Source organism: Cavia porcellus, unplaced genomic scaffold (assembly GCF_034190915.1).
Source record: "Cavia porcellus strain 051 isolate PalLab524CR breed Dunkin Hartley unplaced genomic scaffold, mCavPor4.1 scaffold_17, whole genome shotgun sequence".
NCBI classification, from domain to species: Eukaryota; Metazoa; Chordata; class Mammalia; order Rodentia; family Caviidae; genus Cavia; species Cavia porcellus.
Genome location: NW_026947500.1, coordinates 23,863,456 through 23,876,226, shown reverse-complemented (window position 1 = coordinate 23,876,226; position 12,771 = coordinate 23,863,456). Strand labels below are relative to the sequence as shown.

The window sequence follows — 12,771 nt, the reverse complement described above, 5'->3', positions numbered from 1 at the left end:
TGCACAGTTCCAATGTGACTTATAGATCTGGGGGTTCCCCACAGAGCACAGGGGATCTTCCATGACCCACATGAATTCTGAGACTCCACTGGCTTCTCCTTTTGGCTTCCTCCCTCCCCAGATTATCCTCCCCACACCTGAAATTTGTCTTCCCTCCTCTCACCGTTCCACAGTCCTGCTTCCAAAGAAGGCCCTGACCGGAAGGCCAGTTCGTATTAGGAAGTTCCACCCACATGAGCCACCCTGAGCCAGGGATTCTGAGCAGCCAGTGGCTTTTAGGAGAAACTGAAACTGGGCTTGCTGGGGGTGGAGTGGTCAGTAGGGCTTAAAAAGCCACCACTTCCTCGGGCCCCCAGAGGGGACTGGGAGGTCACAGCTGCCAAGAGACATTTGGGGCCAGTGTGGCTGTGTGCTCCCCCTGCTTGAGCCATGCACCTCTGCCAGGGAGACGCATTGCTGACCGGGACAGTGAGTACAGGGACCTGGGACGGGGGTGAGAAAGGGAATGTGGCCAGGAGCAGTGGCACACGCCCTGCTCCCAGTACTCTGGTACAGGAGGATCATAAGTTCAGGTCAAGGCCAGGGCAGTCAGCTTAGTGAGACCCTGTCTCAAAATTTAAAAAGATAAAAAGGGTGGGTATGTGTGAGGCTGGAGATGTAGCTCAGTGTAAACCCCTGGGTCCAATCTTTAGTATCCCAAAAGAAAAATAAAAGGGGAGGGGATGTGTCCAAGAGTCCCACAAGTGGGAGATGCAGTCCAGAGCTCCGGTCACAGCTCTGTGCCTGTGGCTGTGACTTTAGGCAGGCTCCACACACCCCTTTCTTTGAGTCTCAGTTCCTCTCCTGGAATATTAGAGCATTGGAATGATGCTTTCTGACTCCCGTGCTGCAGGTCCAGCCTGAGATTCAAATGATTTTTTTTTGTACTGGGAATTGAACTCAGGACCTTGCGCTTGCCAGGCAGGTGCTTATGTCTCTGAGCTATATCACCAGCAGCCTGAGACTGAGGACTTAGACTCCATCTACCTGCTATCCCCTGCCCACTCTCCTCCCCTCCCCTGACCTCCACTGCCACAGTTTCCCTTGAGGCCTCCTCACTGTCTCCCAAGCCCTCCAGGTTTGCAACGGATCTGCTGCATCTGCTGTGGCTATGAACCCCTCCAGGCTCTGGCCAGGGTGGTGCTGTGGCTTTGATCCCAGGAACATCCAGAGTCCTCGTCCTCGGCCAGTGGCCAGCATCCTCCCTGGGGCTTTTATACTCAACCCTACCTCCCACCCTGAGAGTAATAGGGGTGTCAGCTGTGAGGTCTTCACCAGTTCCCTTTGCCCAGACTTTCCGAGCTCTGGGCATTTGTATTAAATCATTCTCTGTGTTCTATGGTCCCCAGAGTTGGGGGAGGTCACAGCAGCCAAGCTTGGGGTCTGCTATCTTGCTAAGAAAAATTTCCCATTCCTTCCTTCCTTCTTTTCGGGCAACTGCTCACTCCTATGTGAGCGGGGTGAGGCTGGGACTTCGCCCTGTTTGCTCCCTGCTGTGTCCTCCTATGTGCCCAGTAGGTGCTTCATAAACATTCATTAAATAATTAAATGTCAGCTTTTGGGCCTGAAATGGGCACGGGCATATGGAACTGAATCACGTGGAGCTGTCGGGAAAATCAGCAACACCAGAGAAGTGACAGCAGCGGGAAGGACAGTGCTGCTCTTCACAGACCCTGGCTCTGGGCTGCCTGCTGCGTAGGCTTCTCTCTTGAGGGAAGGGAAGGGACCATGGTGTCTCCGTTGTACAAAAGCAGTAGCTGGGCCCAGGTACGTGAGCAGCCCAGAGAAACGTGGCTTGGGCAAATGTGCAGTTAGAAGTCAGGTCTGCCTAAGTCCGAACCCCCTCTGGTCCTCGCCCCCCCCCCCCAGGAGCTGTGAGCAGGACCCTGGGTCACGCTGGCATCACCAGGTGTGCAGTGCCTGCAGGGGCCAGAGTACAGCGCCTGGGGAGCCAGAAGGGCTTCTGGGGAGACAGGGCACTTGGCTCTCTGAGTCCCCTGCCCATGCTCAGCAGGACCCGGAGGAGTGTCAGAAGCAGCTGAAAAAGAAACAGAAGAACCGGGTGGCCGCCCAGCGCAGCCGACAGAAGCACACGGATAGAGCAGATGCCCTGCACCAGGTGGGGAAGCCCCCTCTTCCAGTTTTCTACTGCTACCCTCAAATGCCACACACTGGGTAATTCCTCCAAAACAGCGGGCCGGAGAAGTCCAAGGGCACAGTACCTGCATCTCCCCGGAAGCGGGGAGCCTTCCCGCTGGGTCATAAGGGGACGCAGAGCTTCGCAGGAGAGGCAGCGAGCGACAGACAGAGCGCCCTCTGGCGCCCGCAGCCCGCAAACCCGCGCGTCCTTAGCGGGGACTTCACTCCGCGGCGCCCCTCCCTCGCTGCTCCTCCTCTGAGGGCCAAGAGGTCCCCTGCCACTTCCCCGACCCCTAGAACAGCGCCTGGCAGGGAGACGAGGATCACATAAAGCATTCTGGGCACATTGAGGTGGGAGGGAAACACTGATCTGCTCAGGCTGCCGTAAAAAAAAAAAAAGGCGGTAGAGCGGTAGGTTTAAAGGAGGATTATTTCTCAAGTTCGGGATACTGCAGTATTGGAGCTCAAGGTGTTCCTGGGTTTGACCTTGTGGACTGTATTCCCGGTCATACAGCAGGGGGCCACCTTCTTGCTGTGTGCTCAGGTCTTTTCTTCTCGAGTGGGAGAGGAGAGGAGAGGAATTTCTTTCTCACCCTCCATTTACTTATTTATTTAATTACTTATTCATTTGAGACAGAATCTCTGTATGTAGTTCAGGCTGGCTTCGAACTCACTATTAGGCCTTGCACTCACAGCAATCCTCCTGCCCTGGCCTCCTGAGTGCTGGCTTGCAGGGGTACACTACCATGCCAGGCTTCCCTTCCTCTTTTGATAAAGCCACCAGTCCTATCACTTCATTTAAAATTGCCTCCATACAGTTCTGGTTACCACTTCAGCATATGAATCTCAGAGGAACCTGATTCAGTGTCTGCCGCATAGATAGTGTGCTATCGGGTATACAGAGAGGAAATGAAATCTGAGCTGGTCTTGAGGAATGAGTTGGAATTTTCCAAATGGATGAAAATAAAATGCACTGAGAGCTGGGCATGGTGGTGCATGCCTGTAATCCTAGCACTTGGGAGGCTGAGGCAGGAGGATCGCCATGAGTTTGAGGTCATTCTTGGCTACATAGTGAGTTCAAGGCCAGCCTGAACTACAGAGAGAGACCCTGTCTTGAAACAAATCAAAAACAAAAACAAAAGAAAGAAAAAAAGAAAGAAAGAAGAAAAAATGCTCTGTGGGCATTTGAAATCGTGCTGGCACAGGTACAGCTGAGGTAGCACCCTGCAGATGAGGTGGGAAGGAGCTGGTGGCTGGGAAACTAAGCTTTCATTTATTTATTGCTTCTGGAAATATCCCTCAAGGGTCTCTCATGTGACAGGTTCAGGTCTCATGACCTGAGCCCTGCAGGACAGTTGTGAATCAGCAGGCAAAGTCTCACCTCCTCCAGCTTATACTCACATAGAAGCCAGATAATAAATGACCCATCAAACATTTAGGATGTCAGATGATGGCAATTCCTGGGGGTGATTTCAAAGCTTGGAGAATGGAGGAGGAGAATGTTACTCTTTGGAAATACTCATTCCGGAGCCCCATGTGTAGGACAAGGCTGTAACCCCAGCCCTCAGGAGGCTGAGTCAGGAGGATTGTGAATCTAGTGCCAACCTGGAATTAAACTAAAAGGGTAAGGAAGGGAGAAAGAAAAAAGGAAAGGGGAAAAGAGAAAGGGAGAGAAAAGGTGGAAGGAAGAAAGGAAGTAGAGAGTCAGAAAAAGAGGTGGCCGTGGATGTAGTTTAGTGGTATAGAGATTGCCTAGCATGTGCAGAACCCTAGGTTTAATCTCTGGTGCTGAAAACACCATCTCCAACCCAAAAGGCAGCCGTCACGTGGATCCAGAGGTGGCGTCTATGTGAAATGCCTTCACAACTTCTCTTTTTCAAAAAAGTGTTCCAGAAAGAAGCTGTTTGGGTTCTTCAGCTTTATGAGTAAATAAGGTTTTATCTGTGTTTTCACCGCCGTTGCCATCATCCGTGGACCTGCTTATTGTGCTGTGTTCCCTGAAGCAGGCAGGGAGTAGGCAGGACCTACTTCCGGCCAACTCAGGCAGATCCAGTGGAAGACCGTACCCCGACCCTCTGGCCGTGCCTTAGTCAGTGGGCCCTGAGCCTCGGGAGCCCTGGTTGTGGTCTTAAGCACACTCTGGGTGCTCAAGACAGAATGACATTGAAGCTGCTTTAGGAGAAATATATCAGGACTAGCTCGGGGCTGAGAGGGGGTTGAGGGGTACCCAAGCAGATGAGACAGGAGGGATCCCAGCTAAGGGACAAAAAGACAGGGCAGCAAGACAGAAAGCAGGACAGATGGAGCTAAGGGACTGAGAATAACTGGATATTATACAAACCTGCAATCCTAGCTGTTCAAGGCTGAGGCAGGAGAGTCTCAAATTCCAGCACACTCGGTCTCAAAATAAAATTAAAAAGTAAACCAGGTGTGGTGGTGCATGCCTATAATCCAGCACTCACGAGGCAGAGAGGCAGGAAAATCACCATGAATTAAAGGATAGCCTAGACTACAGCATGATTCTGTCTCAAACAAACAAACAAAAAACCAAAGCAAAGCTAAGGCTGGGACCCAGTGATAGAGTACTTGCCTAGAACGTGCAAGGCCCTGGATTCAGTCCACACAACAATAACAAAACAGTTCACACTACAATAATGACACATTTATGGGGAGGGCTGGTAAAAAAAAATAATAATAATGACACATTTGCCGAAAGGCTTTTCTAGCCCAGGAGAATGGGGTGGTTTGGGGACACCCCATTTAGGAGGCTGGGAGAGAGGTCCCCAGTGACTAGTAGTGCTGGCTTAGGGGACCTGCAGAGAGCAGGGCCAGTCTGACCCTTGCGAGGTGCTGGCTGGAGGACTTGTGGGTGGCAGCAGGGGCCTGGCCAGAGATTTGCCAAGGGGCTCCGGCCGGAACATTCGGAAGGTAGCAGCGTCTTTCCCTTGCAGCGAGAACCCTGGTGGGACAGTGGCCACACAAGGCCCCGATGCTGTTTGACTCCTTTCCCCGGGCCTCTTATTTCTCCCCCAGCAGCACGAGTCCCTGGAGAAACACAACCAGGCTCTGCGGAAGGAGATCCAGGACCTGCAGGCTGAGCTGGCGCAGTGGAGTCAGACCCTGCAACTGCACGAGCACCTGTGCCCCAAGGACTGTGTCCCCTACCGGGCTCTTGAGCCGCCTGAGTGCTGGGGCCAGGCCAGGTGGCTCCCAGGACAGCACAGCTGCCTGGAGCAGCCAGACCTCTTCTCCACTCCTGTCTCCTGTCTGTCCGCTCAGCTGTACCCAGATCCACAGCCTCAGGGTCCCTGTGGCCTCCCCCCATCCCCTCTGTCCCTGCTGTCCCTCGGCCCTGCTACAGTGACTCTACCTCCTGCTCAGACATCCCTCAGCCACCTGCCATCTGCCTCATCCACGGCCCCCAGCCTGCCAGGCTCTTCCCCATTGCCCAGCCCTCCAGCCCAAGCTACCTCTCCGCAGCCCCTTGGACAGGTACCCCCGAGCAAGGGGGAGTTGGGGTCCTCTCTAGGGCCTGAATATCTGCAGAGCAGGGAGCACAAGGCCAGTCCTTCAGCAGCAGATTGGCCGGGTTCGGCCTTGGATCTCGACCACCACCCTCTCCTGGTCTTTCCTCTGGTGGCCTCGGCTCAGGTCCGCTTCTAACCTGTGCCCAGAGCATGACTGCCTCTCCTGCCCTGCTGCTGGAGTCACCCTTCCCAGAGAGCAGCTGGCCCAGGGAAAAGGAAGCTGCAGCTGAGTGCCCGCCACTGTGACAGGCCCTTTCACTGCTGTTATCTCATCGCGGCCTCATGGTCACCATGCAAAATTGAGATTAGGACTCCACTTTCACAGAGAAACCAAGACTGTGTGCGTATCACACAGTCTTTCTTTTCGCAGTTATTCTTTTTCACAGAGCCTTTGTGGGGCCCAAAACACAGCCCTCTCTGCTCTTTGTGCTCTGCTGGAAAACTGGCCTGGGTGAAGGGGGCTGAAGTCCTGGGACCCAGGGGCAGCCCTGCCCTCTGCTTTGGGATCCCCGCCCTGGCTGGAGACAACCCAGAGTCCGAACCTGGTGGGGAGAGGACAAGCAAGAGCCCAGAAGGGCCTCCTGCTTCCTCCAGCAGTGTTTCCACGGCCAAGAGCCAGACTGGGCAGCAGGGGGCTGTCACAGGCCCCTCTGGCCTGGGCACGACTGGACAGGGTCCTCCCTAATGGTTTCCTGCCCGTTTTCCCCAGGGCCTGGTGGTGGTAGACAGGGAAAGCAAAGGGAGGAGGCAGAGTGAAGGACGGCTGGGTGCAAGTGAGGGGCTCGAACCTGCAGGAGAGGGACCAAGACTTGGCCAGTAGCACCCTGGGCCCCAGGCCGCAGCATCTCAGTCCCCCGAGGCAGCTCCTGTAGGTCTGGGATCAGGGCTAGATAGCTAGCGAAGCAGGGTCCACTGACCCTCCAAGAAGGTACTCCAGGGTGGCTGGGGTGAACCAGACCCTCGCACACATAACCATGATTGCGGCAACCATGTTTGACACGCTCCTGGGCACCAGTGCAAGTCTCATGTGATAGGAAATAAAGTGTTTTCAAGTCCTTCTTGCTTTGGCTAGTTGTTTAAGCTCCGGTTTTACTAGAGAGGTCTTTGAGAAACAGAGAGAGAGACAGAGAGAGGAAGAGAGAGAGAGAAAAAGAGAGAGAAAGAAGAAGAGCTGGGTATGGTGGTGTATACCTATAATACGGGGAAGGCTGAGACAGGAGGATCACTGCAAGTTTGGGGTCAGCTAGGGCTGGGCTAGATAGTGAGACTCTGTTTCAACAACAACAAAAAGAAAGGAAGGGTCTAGTTGTGTCTAAACTTTTACTTGCCTGGGTCCCACTGAGTGAAGAGGAATTGTCTTGGACCACATGTAAAATACATAATATGGTTAATGTACATAAGTAATACAACTTTATTTTTAAAACATTTTGTGAAGTGCAGTGGTGTATGCCTGTAATCCTACCACTTACGAGGCTGAGAAAGGAGGATTGCTCCAAGTTCAAGGTCACCCTAGGCTACATAGTGAGTGAGATCAAGGCCAGCCTGGACCACATTAGAGGGACCCTGTCTAAAACAAAACAAAATAAAAATAAGTAAATAAATGAAAAATAACAAGGGATAGTGTTGTAGTCAGGGGTAGTGAGAATAATTAGAATCAGCACATGGAATTTATAACATTGTTTTATGATGGTCACCCAGAAGTTAACATGAGAATCTGCAGGAAATCTGTCCACAACACCAAAAACATAGAATATTCAATCAAGAGCCTGAATCTCATAGCAGGGTCCTGCATGAGTCCAAATGAAGACCTAGAACTCATGACAGTGCCTCCCATGAGTCCAACGGGAGGTCTACAGCCCATGAGAAGGACTCACACTAGTCTGTTTTCTGGATCCATGCTGGGAAGGCCCAAAGGTCACCAGTGGAAGCTAGAAAGTCCATGCCAGTGGGGTGAAGGAGCTGTGCCGGTAGGTTGAGGGTTCTACACTGGAGCCAAGAAGTCATGCTCAAAATAAGAACCAGGGCTGCCCTGAAAAGTACCACAGCCATCCTCAGCGACATGGAGGCCCTGAGCTCCTCCAATGATAAGCACAGTCGAGTACAGGTCAGGAAGCCAGCGTGACGAGTTCATCCTGGAGACCAAGCAGCACATGTCTTCCTCTCAGGAGCCAGGAAGCAATGCTCGATGTGAGGATCAGAGCTTCTCCAGAATCAACGACAAAAATAACAACTTGTAGGAGAACCCACAATGCCTCAACACCTCAATACCTTAATGCCTCCCTTCTCCTTCTCCATGTCTCTATGCTGGCAACTTTCCTCAGGGGAAACATCTACACTCAGCGCCATGGTGATTCAAATCTGCTGGCTTTAAGTTGCCCACCAATTTCCAGTCCATAACAACTAAGGATATAGCTCAGTGGTAGAGCATCCCTGGGATTAATCCTGAAAGGAAGGAAGAAAGGAAGGAAGGAAGGAAGGAAGGAAGAAAGAAAGAAAGAAAGAAAGAAAGAAAGAAAGAAAGAAAGGGAGGGAGAGAAAAAGAGAGAGAAAGAAAAGAAAGAAAAGAAAGAAAGGCCGGCAATTTAGCTCAGTGGCATAAGCGCCTGCCTGGCAAGTGCAAGGTCGTAAATTCAATCCTCGTACTAAAAAATAAAATAAAAAGAAAGAAAGAGACAGAGAAAGAAAGAGAAATTGTCCTGGCTCAGGTGACTCTGGAGCTTAGCGAGTCCAAATCCTGCAGGGTGGGCTGGGAGGTGGGGGATCCAGTGTTATTGTTCAAGTCCCCACTGCTTCTTCTGCTGGGGGACTCAGTCCTATTTGGGAGGGATCGATTCAAACCGGCACCTGATTGGAGGAGACCCACTCACGGGGTGGAGTCCACACTTGTGCTGTTGATCCTACCCAGAACCACGTTCAGGGAAAGGCAGAATAACGTTGGAGTTTGTGTCTCAGTCTCACGGCTCAGCCAAGATGGCACAAAATTCAGCCCCACACTAGGATCCCAGGGCAAGGGCAGGAGGCAGATTGTGAGCTGGGGTCTAAGGGGAGTTCAAGCAGAGCAAACTGGCAGGAGGGGCTAAGATGCTGTTGATGGGAGGTGGTCTGGTGTCAGGGACAAGAGCCAGCATTAGACCGGGGGGGGGGGGGGGGGTGGCACTCGGTGAGGCCTTGCACCGTGGTCCAGCTGGTGACAGCTGTTATTCAGTAACACTCACTCGGGAGGCCTCGAAGAACCCTGGGAAGTAAATGTAGTCATTATCTCTGCGGTTCAGAAGGGGAAACTGAGGGCCATCATTTACATAACAAACCCAAGTGTGGCTGAAAAACATAATAGATTGCTTCAACAATCCAGTGTTAATTCACCAGTGATCTTGCTTTTGACTTCCTGTACCCGTTTTTTTTCTTTTCAGTTTCTTTTTTTTGTTTGGTTTGGTTTTTCTTTTTTGACTTTTTCGTGTTTTTTGTTTGTTTTTTAATCGGTACCAGGAATCGAACTCACGACTGCCTGCTTGCAAGGCAGGCGCTTATGCCGCTGAGCTAAATCCCCAGCCCCTGGTTTTTCTTTTTTGAGACAGTCTCATGACACAGTTTAGGTTGGGTTTGAACTCAAGGCGATATTCCTGCCTCAGCCTCCTTGAGTACTGGGATTATAAGCACTCATCACCAGGACAGATTTAAAATTTTATTTTTAAGAGAGGATCACACTAAATTGCCCATGTGGGCCTGGAATTTGCTATCTTTCTGCCTCAACCTCCCTGAATTCTGAGATTTCAGGTATGCACTACCGCACCTGGATATCCTTCTGTTTATTTTGTCTTTTTGAGACAGGGTCTCTATGCAGCTCAGGCTGGCCTTCGGCTCATTGTGTAGCCCAGGCTGGTCTCAACTTGCAATAATCCTCCTGCTTCAGCCTCCCCAGTGCTGGGATTACAGGAATGCACCACCACGCCCGGCTCTGAGTTCTTGATGTGTTGTAGGGATTTATCCAATGTCACAAGAATAGCTGGGAAGCATTTGTGCCCATTCTGTGGCCTGGGCTCTCTTCAGTTTGTTGATCATTTCCTTCACTGTACAGATGCTTTTTCATTTGAGGTAGTCCCCTTTGTTGATTTTTGCTAGTATTTCCTGTGCTATTAAAGTCCTATTCAGGAAGTCTTTGCCTGTGCCTACTACTTCAAGTGTTTCCTGTATGTTTAATTTTTAAATTTTTTTTGTTTTTGAGACAGGGTCTTGCTGGCCTCAAACTCAAGGCAGTCTTCCTGGCTCAGCCTCCCAAGTCTTGGGGTTACAGACATGTGTCACCACATCCAGTTAGTTTGATGTTTTACTGGGCGAAAGACAGAGATCTAGTTTTAGACTTCTATGTATGGATAACCAGTTTTCCCAGAATGACTGTTAATAAGGACATTAGTTCCCCAGTGGGTTTCTGGAATTTTCATCCAGAACCTGCTAGGTGTGGTTCTGTGGGTCCCTTTTTGTGTCCTCTATGCTATTCCATTGGTCTACATGTCTATTTTTATGCCTGTACATGCAGGAGTTTTTGTTTTGGTTGTTGTTTTGAGACAGGGTCTCCTTATGTAGTCCAGGCTAGCCTTGAATTTGTGGTGATCCTCTTGCCTCAGCCTCCTGAGTGCTAGGATTACAGGCATGTGCTACCATACCCTGCTTCCATGTGCTGTTTTTGTCACAATAGCTTTGCAATGTATTTTGAAATTGGGAATGGTGAGGCCTCCAACACTGACTGCTCTTTTGGCACAATTGCTTTGGTTATTCTAGGACTTTTGTGTTTCCATATGAATTTTAGGATTTCCCCTAGTTCTAGGAGGAATGTCCTTGGAATTTTTATTGAGATTACACTGAATCTGTGGGTCACTTTTGGTGATATGGCCAGTTTAACAATACTAATCCTGCTGACCCATGAACAAGAGAAGTCTTTTATTTTCTAGTGTCTTCTTCAGTTTCTTTCTTCAGGGTTGTGTAATTTTCTTTGTAGATGTCTGTTGAGGCCCTTTTTCTGTCCTTGCTGTCTGGGCAGTTTATATTTATAGGGAAACGTTATTGGAATCCCACTGAATTAATTTCAGTCTACCACCTCCAATGCAACTCATGGCGAGAATAAAGACACTAAGACATATTCATAGTACGGGCAGCCAAGGGGTCCTGAGTCTGGTCCAGGTGAGGTTTCAGGAAACAAAGGCTTCGACCCAGGGCCTCACCCAGAATTTATTACCTCATGAAGAAGGATGTAGCTCTGGTATGAATGGTGGGAATTTCGTGAGCTCAGCTAGCCAGGAGGGCAGAAAGCACCTCTGCGGCATCCACAGAGGGTATGCAGAGAGCAATTTGTATAACACAACTGAGGTAGTATTGAGTTTGGGGGGGGCAGGTGCTTCAGTTCCCATGTGCAAACTTTTCTGCCCTGGGAAGTCATTGCCTCTTATCTGGAGTCTCAACCCAGTTGACATTCCTGGAGCATTTGCTCTGCCAACCCGCTGGGCTCAGCCTTTTAGAGGGCAACACAGGCAAGGAGACAGGGCTGTCACTTGGCTTCAAAGATGACACCAGCTGGCTTACATGCTTACATGGCTTACATGCTTAGAGACAACTAAAGGGAAGAGAAAATAACTTTACCAGTTCTGTACATATCAGTGCATGGAGATGAGGCCAGCTTTAGCTAAAGCAGAGGTAATTATTCTGCATTCATGGACAGCTATCTAAGAGGTCTTCTACAGAAGTCTTTTACCCTTTTGGTTAGGATGGTTAGGTTGACTGCTAGGACTTTTTTTTTTTTTTTTTTTGGATACCTGGGATCAAATTCATAACCTTGTGCCTGACAGGCAGGTGCTGTGTCACTGAGCTATAGCCTCACTAGGACTTTTATAAGCTTTTTTTTTTTTTTGTCTTTTTTGTTTTTATCAGTACCAGGGATCGAACTCACGACTGCACACTTGCAAGGCAGGTGCTTATGCCACTGAGCTAAATCCCCAGCCCATATAAGCTGCTTCTTCTTCTTCTTCTTTTTTTTTTGTGACAAGGTCTTCCTCTGTAATTCAGGCTGGCCTTGAACTCACCATGTAACCCAGGCTCATGTGAACTCACTGTGTAACTCATGGCATTCCTCCTGCTTCAGCCTTCTGAGTGCTGGGATTATAGGTGTGCACCTATTTGTAAATGCTCAATTTATAAACTATTGTGAATGGAATTTTTCCTGATTTCTTCACAGCTAGTTCATTATTCATATCCAAGAAGCCCCTGTGTCCTTACTGCAAGTACAGTGTGGAGGGGTGACATGCTGGTTACAAAAACCAGCAAAACTCTACCATAATCTCAAAACGAATGAGAGAGGAGTGATTAAATTAAGTTCATGGGCTGGGGATTTAGCTCAGTGGCATAAACACCTGCCTGGCAAATGAGAGGTTGTGAGTTCAATCCCTGGTACCACAAAAAAAAAAAAATTAAGTTCATGTTGACATGTTCATCTGATGGATGGCTGAGCACCTGCTAAGAATAAAGAATGCTTTGAAGATTATTTAACAAGATGAGACAATACTTCCTACACGTTATGCAGGAAAAGATAGAATATAGAAGTAGAACCATAGTTTGATGTATGTTTGCCTAAAAACATAAACAGAAGAAAATGAGTGGGAGGAAATGTAGATTTTTGAGAGCAGTAAGTGTTATATCTGTAAACACAGCACCTCGGCAAGCTGAATACATCACAACCTTCTCTTGCCTTTTTTTTTTTTTTTTTTTTAAGACAAAGCCTCCTCCTTTTTAATTTCTTATTTTGAGACAAGGTCTTTCTGAGTCACTAAATTGCCCAGGCTGGGCTTTAACTTTTGATCTTCTTGCCTAGGCCTCCTGGAGTGTTGGAATTTCAGGTGTATGCAGCATGACTGGGTTTTATTTTTTAAGGTACTAGGATCAAATCCAGGGCCTCTTCAGCAGGTATTCTGTCACTAAGCTACATCTCCAGCCCAAGGGTGGGCTTTTTGTAAATTAATTTCAGGTATCACATTTTAGCCAGGTGTGGTGGTACATGGCTGTAATCCCAGCACTGAGGCTG

At 49.5% G+C, this 12,771-nt stretch overlaps 1 protein-coding gene across 5 annotated transcripts; it reads left to right on the top strand.

Annotated features, from left to right (window-relative positions):
- Positions 1 to 282: 282 nt before the first annotated feature.
- Batf2 (basic leucine zipper ATF-like transcription factor 2) lies at positions 283 to 6,763 on the top strand. Of its 5 annotated transcripts, none has more exons than XM_013150744.3 (3): positions 283 to 468; positions 2,051 to 2,158; positions 5,215 to 6,763. In XM_013150744.3, exons 1-3 carry the CDS (start codon positions 430 to 432, stop codon positions 5,839 to 5,841), a joined length of 774 nt encoding a protein of 257 aa, XP_013006198.1. In that variant the 5' UTR covers positions 283 to 429; the 3' UTR covers positions 5,842 to 6,763. The 5 variants fall into 5 exon arrangements, with proteins under 5 accessions (XP_013006198.1, XP_063083566.1, XP_013006197.1 ...); XM_063227496.1 differs by having other exon boundaries at positions 284 to 468; positions 2,054 to 2,158; XM_013150743.3 differs by having other exon boundaries at positions 286 to 468; positions 5,212 to 6,763.
- The last annotated feature ends 6,008 nt before the right edge of the window (positions 6,764 to 12,771 follow it).